This window comes from Mytilus galloprovincialis, chromosome 2 (genome assembly GCF_965363235.1).
Source record: "Mytilus galloprovincialis chromosome 2, xbMytGall1.hap1.1, whole genome shotgun sequence".
Classification (NCBI taxonomy): Eukaryota; Metazoa; Mollusca; class Bivalvia; order Mytilida; family Mytilidae; genus Mytilus; species Mytilus galloprovincialis.
Genome location: NC_134839.1, coordinates 1,337,906 through 1,361,049, shown reverse-complemented (window position 1 = coordinate 1,361,049; position 23,144 = coordinate 1,337,906). Strand labels below are relative to the sequence as shown.

Genomic DNA, 23,144 nt, shown 5'->3' with positions numbered 1-23,144 from the left:
CGTGGAACAAATAGAAACATAACAAAATTTCATATAATATAACGGAAAATAAAATAACAAAAATAACAAACTCCAAACTAGAGATTTCAATAAAGGCAACAGTAGTATACCGCTGTTCAAACTCATAAATCCATGGACAAAAAACAAAATCGGGGTAACAAACTAAAACTGAGGAAAACGCATAAATATAAGAGGAGAACAACGACACAACACTACAGTGTAACACACACAGAACGGACCAAGCATCAGACAAAATCCAACGAGAATAACAAATATAACATCTTAAACATATTTCAAAACGGAAAGCCTTTAAAAAAAATGGCACAATCAAAAGCTAAAACACATCTAACGAATGAAAAACAATTGCCATATTTTGACTTGGTACATGAATTTCCTTATGTAGAAAATTGGGAATGAAATCTGGTTTTATAGCTATCTAAACCTCTTCCTTGTTTGCCAGTCGAATAAAATTCCATTATATTGATAACAATATGCTAGCAAAACAAACAGACATAATAAGTAAACATGTCAGTCAAAGATAAGAACACACCATTATAGTGTAATGTCAATCACTATAACACACATAACTGTTTCAACAAAAAAAAGACAAAGTACATATATATATATTAAAGCTAATATGAAAGAATAGAACTCAAAATTGACCATAAGGGCGGGAGGTAATATTACCGATCAGTAAAGGTAAAAATTAAACAAGTACAAAAATAGATTATAACACGTAATTATGATAGTAAACAACGTAAGTACCTAGAATACTTCAAGACCATTTTGCATTATTTGTGAACATGGTGAAGTTGATACGGAATAATTATCAATACAGTCTTGGTATCTTCCAAAGTATTTTGTAAGTAACAGGAGAAGACGTCTTTGACATCACATTGGCTCGTCAATTTTTTGTTCAAACAGGTCGGTAAACACAATTGTAAGAGTTGAGACTTGAATGAAACAAAAGAATGAATTATTTGCCGTAAAATTTTCGAACATCATTCACACTTCCAAAGTTAAATTCAGTAGCATGTGTTTCACTGTTACTAATAACATGGTGTATAAAATTGTGCCTTTTAAAATCTTTGTTGAGTTTAAACACATATCCACTCTCTTTAAAACACTTCATTTATTATATATTATTTTAATCTTTTCCATATCCATTGCTGATACACAGATCCTACGCACTGCTGTAAATTGACTTTTGTTTCATTTATTATTGTTAAACAAAGCTTACTGATCCGGTGTCGAATTGTATTATCCTGAAAAATAAAAAAAACGGGTTTTGACATTACTTCTTAAGTGCTTGTGAGTGACATATATTTGGAATTCTTTCTGTATCTAATTAAAAATTGAATCGTAATATTTTTTTAAATTTTCGTTCCATTAAAAAAGTTTACTGTTAACGGAACTAACGGTAAAAATATGGTTACATTCAAAAGAGAGTCAGATCCTTCTGCTTCATAATGTTTTGAACTTTCTTTTAATGTTTTTTACCTTATAAAAATCAAAGACAATTATATAACTTGAAAAGAAAGGCATTCTCCATTTTCCAAGTGCGAAGTCAGATTTTTCTGCTTCATAACGTTTTGAACCCTCTTTTCATGCCTTTTTACCTTATAAAAGACAATTATATAACTTAAACAGAAGGGCATTTTCCATTTTCCAAGTGCAATGACAGATCTTTCTGCCTCATAACGTTTTGAACCATCTTTTAATGTTGGTTTACTTTATAAAAGACAATTTTATATTCCTTAAAAAGAAGGGCATTTTCCTTTTTTTCTCAAATCAGAAGATACTGTTTATTTACTTCAGGGAAACAGTGCGCTCTTAATTTGAATTAACGATATGATACATTTGTTTTTGCACACATTGAATATTTAACTTGCATCACATATTTCGAAGAGATTGTTGAAGAATTTGCATGGTTTCTGACTTAGTCGTGATTCAGTCATGTACAACTCTTAAAGTTACTTTCGGACATGTGCCAATAACTGTTTTCTAGTATTCTTAGTCGATTTATTCTGTTCCTGACCTAATAATTATTTCTATTTTATCAACGTGTGGTTCTTTTCTGTTCCTATTGGTCAAAACTCGATAATGACATTAAATTTTTTGACGTAATGAAAAAACCACCTAATAGTTAGTACAAATCTTTTTGCAGATCAATCGAAATCGGTGAAAAAGTCTGTCTGCAAATCTTCTAAAAATCATTAGAGAAACAAATATCCCACAAAATCTCGTGCAATTCGGTATAATCCACTTTTGACAGTAAAATTGACCTTCAAGCTCCCGTTTAAGATTTGAAAATTTGACTGTCTCAAGTGGTTGAATACCTTACCACACTCGATGCAGTGATAGAAACAACTGGGGTTGATGTAACGTGTTTGAAAGTGAAACAGTTGCAAAGAGACGAATATATATAAAGAATTATTTACACTATGGTTAAACATTTGTATTATAGTTTTGCAATATTTAAAAGATGCTTGATTGACAAGCCATATCTTATACGTACCGAAATGTAATCCCATTTGCTGTGTTTTTCAAAGTCACATTCGTTTATTGATAAATGATTTGCACTGTCAACAGCAAGACAGAAAACCGCGTGACGGATTTCAAAATCAGCAGACCATTCCCAATACTGAAAAAAAATCGTTTTGAGCATTTCTTAGTGTTATTGAAAAAAAACCATCAAAATAAGGTGACCATTAACACAAGCTGGACATACACTCTTGTGTCCTATTTCCACTTATTCTATGCGGACTGGATTATGATAATTTGAATAGCTGGCTTTTGTTTATGACTATATACCAGTATAAAAAAATAATGTATTATGTGCTCAATATCGGAAATTCACCGTTAAAAACTAGGGGGTTGGGGGTAATTTCAGGTTTCCGAATAAGTAGTTAGATCCTGCTCCACATAGTGTACATATCGCTTAACTCATGTAAGAGCCACATGTGGAGCAGGATCTGCTTACCCTTCCGCAGCACCTGAGATCACCCCTAGTTTTTGGTGGGGTTCGTGTTGTTTATTCTTTAGTTTTCTATGTTGTGTCATGTGTACTATTGTTTGTCTGTTTGTCTTTTTCATTTTTAGCCATGGCGTTGTCAGTTTATTCTAGATTTATGAGTTTGACTGTCCCTTTGGTATTTTTCGTCCCTCTTTTCAAACTAGGCGAAGAATCTGATATAGTAGGACACATTAGGGGAAAAGTGAACGGTAATATGGTGACGACAATTTGAACATATCGGTCGTCATCTGGGAAACAAATAATACAGAACAGTCAACAAACTCTTGATGGCGTCTGTAAAATTTTTGAAGGGATGATTTGCACTTCACCACTTAACACTCGGTTTAATAGTAAACCTCCAACAAGTAAATCATGATAGGTAATGCAAAGTCTTAAATATGGTATCACCTGGGAGATATATCCTCCATATGAAGGCGTTTCTGAAAGGTCGATACATAAAAATGGAAATTTCCAAATTGAATCATCTGTTTTTGTCGCTAGGCTCGGTTATCAGACGAGCCTCATTGTCAATATTGGGATGTTAGATACGGTATGAGATAGTCCTAACTGTTTCTACTGCAGCCGTTAATTTAAATTCGTCTGTATTGCGGAACAGCTAGCATTGAATTCATATAACAAAGACTATTAGTTTTGATTACATTTGTATCACAAGTTTAAAATTTTAGTTTTGTGATGGGAGTCTTGCAATGACAAAAGACAGATATACAAAATATTTGCAAAACCTTCATGGTAATTTTCGATTGTTTTTCCTAAGGAGCACAATAGTATGTGTGTCAATCAGACATCTCTCCATCAAAGTCACAATATGTAAAAGTAAACCAAAATAGGTCAAAGTACGGCCTTGAACACGGAGCCAATAAACCATGTTTAGGTTTACCCTTTTATACAAAATTACTCATATAGAAAAAAAAAGAAAAAGGAAAGGGGTTTAAGCTCAGAACTACTTTTACACTTGGATACGCTAATGATTGTTATTTGATTTCAAGTATAAGTCAAAATGTCTAATATGAAAATCAGAATTGCAATATTAAAGAAAACGAAATGTTGACAGGAATATTTATGTAGATAAAAGTTAATTAGATTTATATCGTTGAGCCCAAAACAGTTTAATAATGAAATAAGCACTTAATAACTGTTATCATCTTAAGCTCCTTCTGAATTTACCTTAACCAAGAACGCTCAAACCGGATGTCCGCCTTTCCCCCTCTTGTTTTTATATTTCAAAAGAATTTTACCGTATTCAACATTGATACATCGTTGCTGCCTTTTACTAACTTTTGTTATCGTTAATCTTTAAACAAAAAGTTAAACACCCAAAAATACTAGTAAAACTGAGAATGATAATAGAGAATATGTAAAAGAGACAAAAAAAGAAAAAAAAACCCGACCAAAGAGAAGAAATCAGCACATGAAAACTAATGGATCATTAATACAGCGATAAACTACCGAAGCCGGAGACTGGCCCCTAAAAAAATGTGTACAAGTACAACGAATGTAATGTTACGTTATTTAGAAGTCTGTATTACGATAAGTTAATTACCTGATTTCCACTTTGATAGTGACATGCAAGTAAAGTTACTGAAGATAAGCTGGAAGCATCCAAACAGAAGGAGGATGTGTTCTGTAAAGCCGGTTTGATCTAGAAAACAAGGAAACTCATGATTGCAGATCCTACAGCAGTTGTGTGCTATATGCTATGCTTTGAATATTTGTGTGCAATATTCTATGTTTTGATTACTTGTGTGCTATATTCTATACTTTGAGTATTTGTGTGCTATATTCTATGTTTTGAATATTTGTGTGCTATATTCTATGCTTTATTTGTGTGCTATAAAAGAGGGACGAAAGATACCAAAGGGACAGTCAAACTCATAAATCTAAAACAAACTGACAACGCCATGGCTAAAAATGAAAAAAGACAAACAAACAACAGCACACATGACACAATATAGAAAACTAAAGAATAAACAACACGAACCCCACCAAACAACTAGGGTGATATCTATGCTTTGATTACCTGAGTGCTATATTTTATACTTTGATTATTTGTGTGCTATAGTCTAAGCTTTGATTATTTGTGTATAGATTTATCCATTTGAATTCATCATACATTTTGTCAAGATGTTGAATTAGTAACAGTTTTGGTAAGCGTGGTTATTCGATGTATAACAGTTAAAGCCGAAATAAATATTTAAAACTTATGTAATCCAAATTATTTTTAAATACGTTCTAGAATACATTGTTACAAGTGAAATCATACATTTGTTATCCAAATATACAGGATGTGTTCAAATTTATTTAGATGGTTACAAGAGCTTTGGTAAACTTTTGTGCATAAAATCAAAGTTTGAAAAGAACGATTTGTTCCAAAGCAATAAAATTGAGAATGGAAATGGGGAATGTGTCAAAGAGACAACAACCCGACCAAATAAAAAACAACAGCAGAAGGTCACCAACAGGTCTTCAATGTAGCGAGAGATTCCCGCACCCGGAGGCGTCCTTCAGCTGGCCCCTAAACAAATATATACTAGTTCAGTGATAATGAACGCCATACTAATTTCCAAATTGTACACAAGAAACTAAAATTAAAATAATACAAGACTAACAAAGGCCAGAGGCTCCTGACTTGGGACAGGCGCAAAAATGCGGCGGGGTTAAACATGTTTGTGAGATCTCAACCCTCCCCCTATACCTCTAACCAATGTAGAAAAGTAAACGCATAACAATACGTAAATTAAAATTCAGTTCAAGAGAAGTCAGAGTCTGATGTCAGAAGATGTAACCAAAGAAAATAAACAAAATGACAATAATACATAAATAACAACAGACTACTAGCAGTTAACTGACATGCCAGCTCCAGACTTCAATTAAACTGACTGAAAGATTATGATTTCATCATATGTACATCAGGCACAATCCTTCCCGTTAGGGGTTTAGTATCATACCATCATAACATATATGAGAAGAACATAACCCGTGTCATGCCAACAACTGTTTTTAGAATAAATGTGTTTAGTTCCGACGCAAAGACCTTATCAGTGACTCAATATTAACGCCAAAATATGCAATATTTAATAACTTGACAACAGTATCGTAATTATATCCCTTCTTAATAAGGTTATCTGTATCTAGATGTTTTGATATACTCTTTTTTCCTACAAATCACGTAACCATACAATGAAATACTGTAAACCAACTTATTTTCGCGGATACTTAATTTCGCGTTTTACCCTTTCTAGTCCACTTCGTGGCTATTTAATATTGCGATTTTCTTATTTACTTGATGTAGCTTATTTGGCAAAACTTTTATGAACTTTAGGTCCTCAATTCTCTTGTACTTTATTTGGCATTTTTAACATTTTTTTTATTCGAGCGTCACCGATGAGTCTTCTGTAGACGACACGCGTCTGGCGCAAATATAAAATTTCAATCCTGGTATCTATGACGAGTTTATCATCAAAAAGGAAAGATTCTAGTCGCTACTATTTATATTCGCGTTATTTTCTACTCGCGAAAGTCGCGAAAATAAATCGGTTGCGAAAATAAGTTGGTTTACAGTAAATCAATCTTACGAAACTTGTCGTTTTTTGTAGTTATGACCATATACAGAAATCTTTATTAATGTCATTTATAAAGTATTTTAAACAGAGTTTGTCATCAGTAAATTATACAATGAAGCAAATCGACTAGGATACGACCTTCATATAAACATCAACAGTTTTTCTGCGACTAAATGACATTACCGTTCCACTAGCTTGTAAGTTGTCTGGAACATAAAAATGTATCAGCTCCTTGACAACCTCTAGATAATGTGTAAAAGGTTTACATTTGTTCTTTTTTCTGATCATTTTTCTTTCAGCAACATCACCTGTTGTGTACTGTAAAAGAATGGTCATACTTATTTCAGAGAAAGAAAAACAACACCATGGCAAAAAATATAATACTACAGTTAACAAGACATATTATTAAAAACTAAATTATGAATTCATAGAATTAGTAATTGAAACGAGTTATAGATTTACCTTTTATTCCATTATTTTCCAAAATGAAGAACTTGAACTCGTAACCCCTCCCACAAACGAACCCGTGGTGCTGGTCTCACATATTTAAAATTATTCAATGGGAAGTCTCATATAATGGTATGTCGTGAAGAAAGAAGAAAGAATTAAATTTAGTTAAATGGAACATATGTCTGGTCTATCATGACGCTGATATTCTGATATTTGGCCAATTTAGTCTCGATAGTGATAGTAAAATAGATATAGGAAGATGTGTTATGAGTGCCAATGAGACAACTCTCAATTCAAATAACAATTTATAAAAGTAAACCATTATAGATCAATGTACGGCCTTCGAACACCATTTACTGCGACTAGTATACTAAATATCAAGGTGCTGGAGACATTTTGCTTTAAAGATTGAGAGTACTTATTATACCCCACGCAACGAAGTTGCGGAGGGTATAATGTTTTTGACCCGTCCGTCCGTCCGTCCGTCCGTCAGTCCGTCAGTCCTGTTTCTTGTCATCGCAACTCCTCTCAAACCACTCAACAGAATTTCACGAAACCTTTTCAGATAATAAAGACATACTTTGTAGTTGTGCATATCGACGGGAAATTGCGATTCAATTTTTTTTCTAGGAGTTACGCCCCTTTGAACTTATTTACTTTAATGTACTACTGCAACAGTTTGTCATCGCAACTCCTCTCAAACCACACAACAGAATTTCACGAAACCTTTTCAGATAATAAGGACATAATATGCTATTGTGCATATCGACGGGAAATTATGATTCTATACCCCACGCAACGAAGTTGCGGAGGGTATAATGTTTTTGACCCGTCCGTCCGTCAGTCCGTCCGTCCGTCAGTCCTGTTTCTTGTCATCGCAACTCCTCTCAAACCACTCTAAAGAATTTCACGAAACCTTTTCAGATAATAAGGACATACTATGTAGTTGTGCATATCGACGGGAAATTGCGATCTAATTTTTTTCTAGGAGTTACGCCCCTTTGAACTTATTCACTATAATGTACTACTGCAACAGTTTGTCATCGCAACTCCTCTCAAACCACACAACAGAATTTCACGAAACCTTGTCAGATAATAAGGACATAATATGTAGTTGTGCATATCGACGGGAAATTGCGATTCAATTTTTTTTCTAGGAGTTACGCCCCTTTGAACTTATTAACTTTAATGTACTACTGCAACAGTTTGTCATCGCAACTCCTCTCAAACCACACAACAGAATTTCACGAAACCTTTTCAGATAATAAGGACATACAATGTAGTTGTGCATATCGACGGGAAATTGCGATTCAATGTTTTTTCTAGGAGTTGCGCCCCTTTGAACTTATTTACTTTAATGTACTACTGCAACAGTTTGTCATCCCAACTCCTTTCAAACCACACAACAGAATTTCACGAAACCTTTTCAAATAAAAAGGACATACTATGTAGATGTGCATATCGACGGGAAATCACGATTCAATTTTTTTTCTAGGAGTTACGCCCCTTTGAACTTATTTACTTTAATGTACTACTGCAACAGTTTGTCATCGCAACTCCTCTCAAACCACACAACAGAATTTCACGAAACCTTTTCAGATAATAAGGACATACTATGTAGATGTGCATATCGACAGGAAATCACGATTCAATTTTTTTTCTAGGTGTTACACCTCTTTGAACTTATTTACTTTAAGGTACTACTTCAACAGTTTGTCATCGCAACTCCTCTCACACCACACAACAGAATTTCACGAAACCTTTTCAGATAATAAGGACATACTATGTAGATGTGCATATCGATAGGAAATCACGATTCAGTTTTTTTTCTAGGAGTAACACCTCTTTGAACTTATTTACTTTAAGGTACTACTTCAATAGTTTGTCATTTCAACTCTTCTGAAACCACACAACAGAATTTCATGAAACTTTGTAGATAATAAGGACATACTACGTAGATGTGTATATTGACAGGAAATTATTATTCAGTATTTTTTCTTATACTTATTTAATTTCTCGACAATGTGGGGACGTGGGGTATGTGAGCGTGCTCACTAAGGTTCTTTAATTTTAAGTGACGGGAAGACCAGGCATTGGGGAAGTAGTCCGTTCTTTTACATCACATTTCATTATATAAAGCACTATACGATAAAAAAAATAACAAAAGGAAAAGTAACAAAAATAAAACCTACAACTGTCATGCAATTGAGAGATTTAGCTAGCTATATAACCAGGTTAAACAACAATTTTCTTTGAAAGTGCCTGTACAAAGTTCGGAATATGGCAATTGTTTTTTTATCCGTTCCGTTGCTTGATAACTTTTGATTTTGTCAGTTGTAATATGCTTCCTCATTTATGAAATTATCTTGGAGTTAGGTATTTTTTGTTTTTTTGTTATACATTTCCACAACCGATGTTTTTTGTGACGCTTTATTATCGAACGCTTTAATTTAATGTAAAGTTTAAATCGGAATGCTGATCAATATAAAAAAGTGTTGAATTCATCTACACTATCACGTGCACAGAAATTTCGCAGACAAAATATTTTCAGAACTAACATTGTTCCATTTTAATCGATACTAAGTTATTTGCATTTGCGTAAAACTTAAAACATGCCAATTTAGTATCTACTAGAACATACCCGTGATATCGCTGGTCCGTGACTGAATTAAAGTATATAACTATGCGTATCCCTTATTTTAGTATTGGTATTGTCATCTTATAAAGTCATGCCGATTATAAAATGCACAGTTTCTCTGCTTTCAAAATATTTCTGTTTGAACCCGTCGACCTGGAACCTATCAATTATTGGTAATATTAATAATTTGGAAAACAAAAGGGCCTGGAATGGAGTACTTTTACTCAACAGTATACAGCAAAATTCTAAATACACCGTTTGGTGGTGTGCCTGTCAGATGCGGAACGTACAGATAAGGTAATAGGTACCAGGTGAATATACTATTGGTATCGGTGTCGGATTCGATCCGGAACTTCTTAATTATTGGCAATATTAATTACGTGGAAAACAAAGGGGCCTGGAGTGGTGTAATTTTTAATCTACACCATTGTAAGATATTAGTTATATATAAAGTTGAATTCTTTTATTCATCGTTTTTACGTGATGACGGCTGACAAATTGGACCTCGTCATTTTAGTATTATAGATTCGACTGTCATACAAGTCAGATGTTTAAGTAGCTATAAAACCAGGTTTAATCCACCTTTTTCTACTTAAGAAAATGATTGTACCAAGGCAGGACAGTTGTTGTCCATCTGTTTCATGTGTTTGAGCATTTGATTTTGCTATTGTTTGAGGGGTTTTCCGTTTTGTATTTTCCTCGGAGTTCAGTATTTTAGTGATTTTACTTTAAATTTTTTTTTCAAGATATATGCACTTCAACTCACCGAGTAATTTCCATACTGTTCGAATACAAATTGTTTGTAATCGTCGAGCCATACCTCGGCAACTCTGTATTCATTTGATATCCTTGTATTACCCGCATGCCAAGGAACAGGTCGATAAAGATGAGCAACATGCGAACAGGGAATCATATATATTCCATCTCCACATGTTATATACTACAATAAATTTTATACATGAATCTGCAATTGCATTATGGGTGATTCTATTAAAAAAATACTAAAAACAAAAAAAGCGGGAACACATGACTTTGTGTCTTTTAATCTATTTGTTTTCTTTATACAACGAAGTTAACACGTTTGTGATAGCCACTACATAGCCCATGTATGCTGACGCGGAACTTCGTTTTTCGTATAAATACTACAACTCTTTTAATATACGAGTATATATATATTCAAAACGTCTGATTCAATATGAATCTGTTCAGTTTGCTCATCTACCTTTTCAATGCTTGAATTCTTAAAGGTCCATTATCTCTTTACAATTAATCTAAAATTTCGTTTTCCATTTTAGTAGTTTTAACATGGTAGAAATATGATATTTCCCGACCATTTGAATGTGGATATATTCATTAAACTTGCTTATCAAGAAGTTATTACAATCAGATACTACTAAGAAATAGTACATACAGTGAAACATTTTATTGAAATCTTTATAACATTCTTTTCTGTTTTTGAAATATGTAATATTTTATGTAATTACAAAATTTCTGACATCCAATATTGAAAATAAAAGTGAAAACTACCTTGATAGCGAGCTCTATTTGTTCACCACCCCATACATGCATTCCTGTATCCATACCACCAAGTTCTTGAAAAATTGTCTTGTTTGCAACAATCATGTTACCCTGTATACTGGGAAGTCTAAATAATAGTATCTTTTAAATTAATCACACGCATCTATCCAATCGAACTAGATATAAAGGATACAACAGATACAGTTAAGTCGGCCTCATATCTTGACTTCTATCCAGAAATTGACAATGAAGTTCGGTTGAAAACAAAACTTTACAACAAAAGAGATGATTTCAGCTTTCCAATTGTGAACTTTCCATTTTTTTCTATGTAGCAACATTCCAGCAGCACCTGCATACGGGTTATATATCTCACAATTGATACGATATTCCTGTGCTTGTATTTCCTATCATGATTTTCTTGATAGAGGGTTGCTGCTTACAAGGAATCTATTAAATCAAGATTTTCAAATGGTGAAGTTGAAAAATCCCTTTGTAAATTTTACGGACGCCATCACGAGTTGGTTGACCGTTATGGAAATATAAAAAAGAAAATGTGGTATAATTGTCGATGACACAACTCTCAACAAGAGACCAAAATGACACAGAAATTAACAACTATAGGTCATCGTACGACCTTCTACAATGAGCAAAGCCTATATTGCATAGTCAGCTATAAAAGGCCCCGAAATGACAATGTAAAACAATTCAAACGAGAAAGTTAACGGCCTTATTTATTCTAAAAAAATGAAAAAAGAAAAAGAAAAAAAAAATATGTAACACATAAACAAACGACAACCACTGAATTACAGGCTCCTGACTTGGGAAAACCCGTTTCACAGATGATATCAGATATGTTCCTCACGTCGTAACTACAATCCCCTTCCCTTTCATGAATGTGACCTACCGTTTAGACTATTTACCGGATTTTTTATAATATAAGCAACATGACGGGTGCCACATGCGGAGCAGGATCTACTACCCTTCCGGAGCACATCAGATAACACTCAGTTTTTAGTGGGGTTCGTACTGCTTATTCTTTAGTTTTATATGTTGTGTCATGTGTACTATTGTTTGTCTGTTTGTCTTTTTCATTTTTAGTCATGGCGTTGACAGTTTATTTTCGATTTATGAGTTTGACTGTCCCTCTGGTATCTTTCGTCCCCTTTTTAGTAGATTTCTACAAAATAGTGGATATAAAGATATAGACTTATAATTTCAGTAAATGTTGTCTCCTATCTTTCTATCGGTTTTCGTGAAATGACTGTACCAAGGCCAACATTACATTCATTTTATCCTCGTTCTTTAGGTTGATAACGTTAGAATTTGACACGCTTTATAATGGACTTCCCTTTAAATATTTACCTCGTAGTTCGGTATTTCTTTTAATACTTTTTCTCCTATGTTTGTACTTAATCTATTGAAACATTTTATGATTATTTGTAACCATTCCATTGCAAAGTGTATATTTTCACAAATGAAAAACTGATGAATTATCATAAAATGTGCGAATTTTGACCAAACATTAACATTTCGGATAAAGGATACGGTTTCGTTTAAAATGGGCAACAACCTTACCAAACATGATATTTGTTTATGTTATCTAATGGTATACTATCTTTTCAGGATAATGCTGTTTATCGGTCGTCCCACTGTCTATATCACTCTGTCCAGCTCTTAATATTATTCCGTATCATGTCTTTGTGACGTCAAATACGTTGACCCGGCCTTAATAACTTTGACCCGGACATATCAGCGACGTCATAATGTTTGAACCGACGTTAATAACTTTGACCCGAACTTATCAAGTCATCTTTTGTGTGCTGGTGAAACAAAGAAAACACTTCTGAAACACGCAAATATAGCCCGATAAATCGATTATCAGATTATCTGCATATTGATATTGTAAAATATCAGCTGCTTGACATTATATGAAGGCTTTTTGATCTCGTTCGCTACGCTAACTCGACAAAAAGCTTCATATTATGTCTCGCAGCTGATATTTTACGATATTAACATGCAGATAACCTGATAATCGGTACTTATCAATCAAAATGTTAAATGCGCGATCGAAATAAAAGAGAATTATCATGAAAAATAAAACATGAAGAAAGCAATTGTTTTAATGTATAAATATTTGATATACGTATTATCAGTAATCAATTTTTATATATATATTTTTTTGCAGTTACCATGACAATCAAAAGTTTGTATTGAATTTGAAACTTGATACAATGATAGAACCGTAAGCGTTGTTGGAAAAAAATATTTATTGTTTGCCATAAACTGTTGTATTTAAAAAGTCATACTAAATGAGTAGACCCAGTATCCTTAATAAACGGACCTGTAAAGGTGTAATGTTTTAAAAATTCAATTTTTTGAGTTAATCGACTGTGTATGTATTGCGAACAGTATTACAAAAAAAGATGAGAACATTAATATGTCTGCTTCATATATAATGAATATAAAAATATCAACTTGAAATAGAAAAAGATTTCATTTTAGTCATTTTTTTTCTAGAATTTTTAATCTTTTTCGACTTTATTTCATGATTTCAATTGTGGCAACACCCCTCGCCCATTAAAATTTTGTTTGAAAAGTTAATAATATGTAACATTCAAAATAGTGCAGCAAAAAGAATGTGAGAAAGGGGTGGCACCACTGTTAATTTCTCAGAAAACTGTAACAAGTTTTATCAAATGATGCAAAAAATTAGGCATGATCACCAGCGTCTATTCCGTCAAATATATGTACACCAGTAATGAAGCAATTTGTGATTTTAACTGAAATTTTTAGACATTGTAACAAAAGCTTATATAAAATTTCACATTATCATGACGTTAACAAATTCAAAGAATATATAACAATACCTGATAGGAGAAGCTTCAAAATTTTCTCTACTTAGGAGGTATTCACTTTTAAATGGCATAACCGTTTGCATTAAACGCCAATCAAATGAAAATGTGATAGGTTTTTTCTTTAGATCTAGATCAGTCTTCTTATACTGGAAAGTGTCCTTATCAATCCCATCTACTACTGGCACTACAAGAGCACGTGGTTTTTCCTTTAGCTGTTGCAACAATGGTTCTAGCCAAACTACAAAATTCAAATGAAATTATAAGTGTTTTAACTTATCTAATGTTGAAAAAAACTAATTGCGGAAATTCTTTTACTTATATTTCCATCATCGTTCATTAAGGTCTTTCCTTTTTCTATAAGGAAAGACCTTACTGTATTTCTTCTGATTATTATTAGTCTTTCCACTTTTCTGTGGAAAGACCTATTGTTTTTCTTCTGATTATTTTGTTTTTCTTCCGCCAAATTTTGTTCTTGTTTGTTTCGCATTATGTCGCTTAGATATTTGGTATATGATATCGAACAGTTTATGCGCTTTTGAAATTTACCCTGCGTAACCGAATACTTTTCTTTGTAGGAGTTATCTCCCCAAACACTGTTTTCCTTGTGATCACAACTCCTTTGCAACCGTAAAAGATTACGACAAATTTATTTTATAAAATTGCTCGTTATATCCTTCGCATGATTTGTCCAATTTCGACCAAAGCAATATGAGAGTTATTTCCCTTTTTGTATTTGAAATTTTGAAATGTATTTTAAACTGGAACACCATAAGTGATAGAGACCTAGGATCTTTTGATTTGAGGTCCTTGGTCCAAAAAAATGAAAATTAGGTCAAGGTCAAAGGTCAAGGTCATATTCTAATTTTTGAATTTGTCTTATTTTCACTCATTTTCATTAACCTTATAAGATATCGACAAATTATTTTGTATAAATTGTTAGTTGCGACATGTTGTAACTAAATAATTTTAGTTGAAAGGGTGCGTAAACAATGAATGGGAGTTTTAGCCCCTATCATATCTTAAATTATGTTTAAAGTGATATCACTTATTAACCATACATATTAGAGACTAGGGTCTTTTGATTTGAAATCCTCAGTTTGTGACCTTGAAATTGAGGTCAAGGTCATAGGTTAATTTGACGTTCTAGATTTTGACCTTTGCTTTAAATTCATATCTATACATCATAAAGCCATATGAACTGACATTTTAGACTGATTTTTTATATTTTAATATCAAAATAGATATAAACTGGTGGAAAGGCCTTCAATTGTTCTCTGAACAATTATATAAAGAAGTTATTCAGTTATCCATTTACGTTCAAGATATGAAGGCAATTTAGTAAATTACAAATATGTTTTAATAACCAGTTTAGTTATTACTTTCAATGACTTCCAAACATTCAAGATAATAATCTATTCCAAAGTTAGTATTGCTTCTTATCAATTGTTGAGTTAAATCCAGCCTGCATTGATCACTTATCATGTGTGCAAGGGGTCCAAATATTGGTCTCTCGCCCTCTTCTACGTCATTTTGATCCACATAGCCTTCAATTCCATAGTCTTGCAAATTTGCTTCTCCTACGGTAATTCCTACGGCATTTTGAAGTTGACCTGAAGTCCACAAGCTCAATGGAGATGAATTAACAGTGCGTAGTCTATGACCATCCCATGCCTCTGCCCAAAATTGCAGCTTCCTGTTTATTTCGTCCATGAAAACAAAGTGGAGAGCAGCTAAGTTTGTCAGTTTTAGTGGGTCTAGATAACCTTCACCTTCCATGAAATAAAATAAGTTGTAAAAGTAACTAAGCACACCTTCATACACATCTCTCCATAGTCTTTCAATCCGTTGATTATGAGTGCTTTTTCCCGTTACCATACTGTTTGGGCCTTTTTGAATCAACATGTAGTTTTCCACAGAAACATTTTCCAATCCTTTGTCAGACCTAACTTTATTGGGTATCCCATACTTTGCAACACCGGAGAAGAAACAATCCAAAACTGTTCATGATGTGTTGTTGTCGGTACATTTTAAAAATGTTATCAATCGACTAAACCCGTCAATGCCACCTACAATTACAAATCTTCACTGGACAAGTTTATGGTTTGTATCTATGTGCCAGAGGTGATTTGGACCCATTACATTGTAAACACGCCTATGAAGCCTACCCGTACGTCTCGCCTGTACACCGGCGGTATCTAATCGATGAATGCACTCCCTCAGTCTCCATCTCTGTACTCTTATGCCTTTTAATAGAAGCATCTGTTGCAATAGTGTTTCACCACACAATGGAAACTCTTTTATTATTTGTCCAAGTGTCAAGTCTAAATCACTGTTATCAATTTGTGTAAAATTCATTTTGCTTAATCCGAACTTTGCCATTCTTCGGTAAATGGTGCTTTCAGACACGGACAACAATTTAGAAATGTCGGATATTTTAAATCCATTTTCCAGAACACTTTTTAGAACAGACTTTGGAATATCAAATGTCGGAGGGCCGCATTCAGAGTTTATTTTATTAGGGGCGGACGTTCCATATTTTACACATTCAGTTCTTAACTTCATCATATCTGCCCTACTAGATACACCTAATATTTCCATTTCATGTGTCGAAAGCCTACATACAATGTCTGGAGTGATTTTCTCTCTCTCAAAGTTTGGAAATGCTTGCTGCAAGTTTAATTTCTGTAAAACATTTAACATTTTAGTATTCACAGCCATGGCCGCCATGTTGGTTCGGTGAGATTCAAATACACGCCACGCTTCCGGTTAATCACGGGAACCACCATCGTATAATAGAAAAGCACCATCGTATAATAAAAAAGCACCTTATAATAAAAAAGCACCTTATAATAGAAAACCACCATCTTATAATAGAAAAGCACCTTCGTATAATAGAAAACCACCATCTTATAATAGAAAAGCACCATCTTATAATAGAAAACCACCATCTCATAATAGAAAACCACCATCTTATAATAGAAAATCACCATCTTATAATAGAAAAGCACCATCTTATAATGGAAAAGCACCTTCGTATAATAGAAAACCACCATCTTATAATAAAAAAGCAATAAAAAAAGACACATAAGACAGCTATGGCGTTCCATATTTTCCTGTTACACCAATTATGAATGATTCATTGCTATTTTTGTCAATTACCGCTTATCAATGATCTGAATATAATCCAATTGTAAAAATGCCACTGTAGTCGTGCAACTTTCGAGTGAATCGATGTTCGTTATCCATCTTGCTATGGACTAGTCTAAACGGATTATAGTTTTTTTTTTAAATAATACTTTAATAGTGTAAGTACGAATTTAAAGAAATTTCCATGAAACCACACACTACCGAGTACTTCACTGTCTATATGAACAGAACTCAAACATCAGTACTGCAATCAAACTTAACTGGTTTGAACAAGTAAATAAGTTTATATCACCCTTTTTCAATAGTTGTGTTTATGATTAGTTTCGATCTGAAAGCTCAAGCCCTTTTGCGCCGTTTTTTTTTTTGTGTATAGTTTGGTTCTTATGTTGTGCTGTTAAACCAATGCCGTTGATACGGAAGGGTTGAGTGCTCATAAAATACTATCCCCGACATATTCTTTTTGTGTCTATCACAAGCAAGTAGCCTGACGTCCATTGTGCATGCCATTAGTTGCTGTCTTTTATTATTGATTTGATCTTGCATCACGTCGTCAGTTTTTCTCCGTAACACATTGAATTATTTCACATTTTGATAATATGGGAAATTATAGATTACTATAGTGTAATTGGTTCTGCACAATATGCAGTCTGCATGGTGATTTGTAGTGTATTTCATAGTGTAATTGGTTCTGCACAATATGAAGTCTGCATATAAAAAAGAAGATGTGGTATGATTGCCAATGAGACAACTAGTCACAAAAGACCAAAATGACACAGACATTAACAACTATAGGTCACCGCACGGCCTTCAACAATGAACTAAGCCCATACCGCATAGTCAACTACAATAGGCCCTGATAAGACAATGTAAAACAATTCAAACGAGAAAACTAACGGCCTTATTTATGTAAAAAAAAAAAAAATGAATGATTTGTAGTGTATTTCATAGTGTAATTGCTTCTGCACACTATGAAGTCTGCATGGTGATTTGTGGTGTATTTCATAGTGTAATTGGTTCTGCACAATATGAAGTCTGCATGGTGATTTGTAGTGTATGTCATAGTGTAATTGATTCTGCACAATATGAAGCCTGCATGGTGATTTGTAGTGTATTTCATTTGTATCATTTTGCCTAATGGGGGATGCTCCATTGCAAGTACAATTGCATCTGCTTATTTATATTGATACAAAATAGATAGTCATTACTGATACTATACTGAGCCAAAAAAGTTTAGCAACACTTTTTTTTTGAATTTTTTATTGGTTGTTTCTGGATTTTTTTTTTTTATCAAACATCATTGATATAATCCTTAGTTTTACCTGGATTTTTAAGCAGTCGTACTTTTTTCCAGGTGATCGATTTCGCGCCATTTCAGCTTTGCGCGTGTAATTAATGTTTTACCTTCTGTACCTGTACTTTTAAAACGAAATTTATTTTTTTTTGCACTAGCGTTCAGAAACCCACCATTGGTAAGAAAAACACATAAACGTTTGAAAAAATTGCATGGGGCGTCAATCAGGCCTCTCCGAAAATGACCGTCAGATGGCTCTTGGAATGGTTGATGCCGGCATGAGTGTTGCTGACGTCTTGGCTCGATTTAATGTGCATAAGTCAACAGTTTAGGGACTAAAAAACAGATATCAACAAATTGCAACAGCACAGGATAGGTCGATATGTCGTAGAACAAAAACAACCATCGTCAAGAGAGGAGCGCTACCTTCGCTTTACGTCAACACGGGACAAGTTTTTTGTGGCCACAAGAGTAGCGTATTGACTAAGGGCAGCTGCTGGTGTGCCTGCCAGTCCTTAATTGATGCCCTTAAAGCATGGCCGAGAAATTGATTTTGAATAACACTATACTCATTTCAGCTTTTTGACCCTCCCGCGCTCCATACAAAAAAATATCCTAATGAATATGAGTGTTAAACATTCATGTTGCTTCTGACATGTCATAATTCCATTTTTTTATTATCAAAATTATATGTTGTTATGATTTTTTAATAAATTTAAATTTTATATTTATGTTGCTAAACTTTTTTGGCTCAGTATATAAACGAGTCTATTATAAAGCTTGATATACACATGATATACTACTATAATCGATTGGGTGTATTTATGTACTTGTGTTAAAATTTAAATCGGACAAAAATGAAGGCGTATCTGATGAATGTAATACGTTTCATGAGGTTGAGAAACTACTAAAAAACAGGAATACGAGAGGAATACAATATTTTCTTGTGAAATGGAAAGATGGTTCCAAACCGACATGAGAACCAAAACAAAATATATGAGAGGGCTTGATACAAGAATATTTTACAAGGAAAACTAGGAGAGGAAGGAGGAGAAAACAGAAAAAATATTTTACGAGGCCATAGGTGAAAACAAATTACTATACAAATTTCACTGGAATAACACAGATAAAGCTTTAATGGCGAATAACTCGCGTACATTCAAATAATCTGGATTGAGCTCCAGTTTCGAATCTGCGCAGTGGACCATTCTTTATTTATTTGACCCTTTGATTAACATTTTTTTCTAATTTCAGAAATTTGATAGGCAAATTATGATGTGAAGTCAAACCTAACAGAATGCATCAGTGTTTTGTTGTCAGTAGTGCTAGAGTACGGCCGTGCTCATTCGACTAATCATCACTTTTTTTTTTAATTTTTAGAAACTGAGTGTCCTGAGAAACTAGAATCCATTCCAATATTATAGTTATGTATGATGAAGTTAAGTGTTCAGTGAACCGAGAGCCAGAGTGAAGGAGTTTAGAGCGTATTAATGTTTAGTTTATTTCTTTTTGTAGGATTTAGAACACAAATATATTAAACATATTTTTAGATTACATTATACCATAGAGACTGCAGATTATGCATGAGATTGCAGATCATGCGCTTGCAAGAAGTGAGCATGCAATGAATCGTTCATTTTCATGTTTTATATTTGAATTTTATATTGTTATATTGTCTTATTAATATGAAAATTTATTGGTACTTCGACTTTTCTGTTGCACTAGCACCTGGTTTACTTGATTTTTCATTATTGAAAAACTGCATCAGTACTATTTTTTAAAACACACATATTTTAGTGTGAACTGTTAATATCCCTCCTCATATGCAAAAATGACAATATTAATTAAAAGCATATTTGCAAACATACAATACCGCAGTGCCTCCCCATTACAAATTATAAACATACATCCTTTGAAATTTTGGAAGTGTCTTATTGAATATCTGCAATATATATATATTTTTGGAATGTTAATTTTTGATAAAGAAGAATGACTTACAACTTGAATATTTAGACAACGTAATTAAGACGGATAACAAATAGACATGTAAGCGCTAAATTAGTGACTTTGGATTATGTACCTTACATGTAAATTAAGGCTTTTGTTAAACAACCTTTTCCTATTAATGGTGGTTTTGAAGAAAAAATTAAAGATGAGAAATTTAAGAATTTTATTTGTACTTATGATATTGTGTTTTTATCAGAATGTTGGATCAATAATACATGTAATATTGAAATTGATGATTTTGTGTGTAAATCTATCCCTTTATCTAGAAAAAAGTATAAACAAGGGTGTGGTATGTATGTAATGATAAGAAAAATATTATCACCCTATGTTAAAATAATTGACATTTCATATGAGACATTGATTTGGATAAGGATAGCTAAAGAACTGACTGGATGTGAAAGTGACTATTTAATTGCAAATCTGTATATACCACCACAGAACTCATCCTTTTATAGGATTCATAATTGTGATTTATTTTATGAGCTTGAGTCTCAAATGATACATTACTCAGCTGAATGTCCAAATATTTTTGTTATTGGTGATTTAAATGCTAGAACAGCTAATATGAATGATTATGTACAAAATGATAAATTACATGATACTAGTAGTATTTTAGATAGGGTTGGTGATCTGTTTACATATGTTGCTGATGAGGCTTTGTCTTGCCGTAATAACCCGGATGCAGGAACCAACGACTATGGATCAAAACTACTTAATTTGTGTAAGAGCAGTGGACTTAGAATTATAAATGGGCGCCACCCTGATGGACTTTCAAATGATTTTACATATAGTGGTCCAAGAGGTATGAGTGTGATCGACTACTTGTTAGCTAAGCCAATTAATATGGAAAAAGTTTTAAAATTTATTACAAGTAATTTTACAACATACAGTGACCATGCTCCCATACATGTTCAATTTAAAACTGACTTTACTATGCAATGCAATGATATAAATTCAAATTTAATGGATGGTGAAGAATCTCAATTTTTCAAATGGAATAAAGAATTTAGAGACTTATGCTATAATGCCCTACTAGTTAATGCTGATGATTTAAGTTTAACGATAGCTAATATGGACATAGCGTCTCAGGATGGTATGGACTTGTGTATAAATAACTTCACTCAGTGCTTAACAAATGTGACAGCTCCTTTTTTCAAACAAATGCCAAAAGTAAAAGTGAAATTAAAGCGAAATTCCCAAAATCAGAGAGTAAATAGTGATAAACCATGGTTTGACCAGAAGTGTAAAGAGCTATATGCCAATTATTGTAAAAAATTACATACTTTTAATGGTAAAAAAACATTTAATAGTCATACAGATTTGAACAGTGCCAAAAAAAGCTTACAAGAAGTATGAATGCAAGCTCAAACGTAGTTACAAACGACAGGAAGGTTATATGTTGTGTAAACTAAAGAAAGACAATCCAAGAAAATTTTATTCATTATTTAGGAAAAAAAATCAGAGGAAATGTGATTTAAACATTACTGACTTTTTTGAATATATCAAAGAACTTGTATCAAGTGCGCCGAATAGCAATAAGAGACCCGAAGTGATTAATAATGAATGTGTTTTTGATGAACTAGATGCAGATATTACTGCGGATGAGATTATAAAGGCAATTTATGAACTTAAAATGGACAAAAGCCATGGTTCAGACTGTTTGCTGAATGAATTTTTCATTGAATACAAGGATTTTATTATACCACATTTATGTACTATTTTTAACGCCGTATTGATTAGTGGATATTTCCCGTCATCGTGGTCAGATGCCATCCTGGTACCAATTTTCAAATCTGGTGATGCTAATGATGCAGCAAACTATCGTGGCATAAGCCTTGTCAGCAATCTAGGTAAACTTTTCACCACAATACTAAATAAAAGATTGTTAAATTGGGCAACTGTCAATGATATATTATCTGATGCACAGTTTGGTTTTCGAAACGGTTATAGTACAGTTGATGCTGTTTTTTGTTTATACTCTGTTATTCAAAATACACTCTGTAAAAATAAAAGATTATATTGTTGCTTTGTAGACTACTTGAAAGCTTTTGACTCAATTAATCGCTTATGTTTATGGTACAAAATTTCCAGATTAGGTATTCGGGGAAGACTATTAACTGTTTTAAAATCTATGTATAATAATGTTAGAACCTGTATTAGATTCAATGGGCTAAACTCTGATTACTTTTGTAACAACCTTGGTTTAATGCAAGGGGAAGTTCTTTCTCCAATTTTATTTTCTTTCTATGTGAATGATTTTGAAAATGAATTTATTGCTAATGGCAACTGTGCCTTAGAGTTTCAAGATATAACATTATTTTTGTTAATGTATGCTGATGACATGATTTTGATGTCTGAAACAGTAGAAGGTTTACAGGAAATGTTAAATACTGTGTCAATTTACACAGAAAAATGGGGCTTGTCTGTTAATACAAAAAAAAAAACAAAAATTGTTGTTTTCAGGAAGGGTGGAATTGTACGGCCTAATGAGACATGGGTCTATAACGGTCAAACAATGGATATTGTGGAACAATTTTGTTATTTAGGTGTATTAATACCGTATAATTGTAAATTTCTTAAAATACAGAAACATTGTGCAGAACAAGGTAGAAAAGCTATGTTCAGTATGAGAAGAACTACA

General features: G+C 33.1%; 1 protein-coding gene across 1 annotated transcript in view; it reads right to left on the bottom strand.

Annotated features, from left to right (window-relative positions):
• Window positions 1–651: 651 nt before the first annotated feature.
• The window catches only part of LOC143062649 (polypeptide N-acetylgalactosaminyltransferase 5-like), a 51,827-nt gene continuing 29,334 nt past the window's right edge, over window positions 652–23,144 (bottom strand). The window contains exons 5-11 of the mRNA XM_076234336.1: window positions 14,071–14,296; window positions 11,213–11,330; window positions 10,452–10,625; window positions 6,781–6,915; window positions 4,578–4,676; window positions 2,519–2,644; window positions 652–1,265 (exon numbers count right to left, since the gene is read on the bottom strand). Of these exons, the coding sequence (XP_076090451.1) occupies window positions 1,143–1,265; window positions 2,519–2,644; window positions 4,578–4,676; window positions 6,781–6,915; window positions 10,452–10,625; window positions 11,213–11,330; window positions 14,071–14,296 (1,001 nt within the window). The 3' untranslated portion in view covers window positions 652–1,142. The remainder of the gene's footprint in view (window positions 1,266–2,518; window positions 2,645–4,577; window positions 4,677–6,780; window positions 6,916–10,451; window positions 10,626–11,212; window positions 11,331–14,070; window positions 14,297–23,144) is intronic.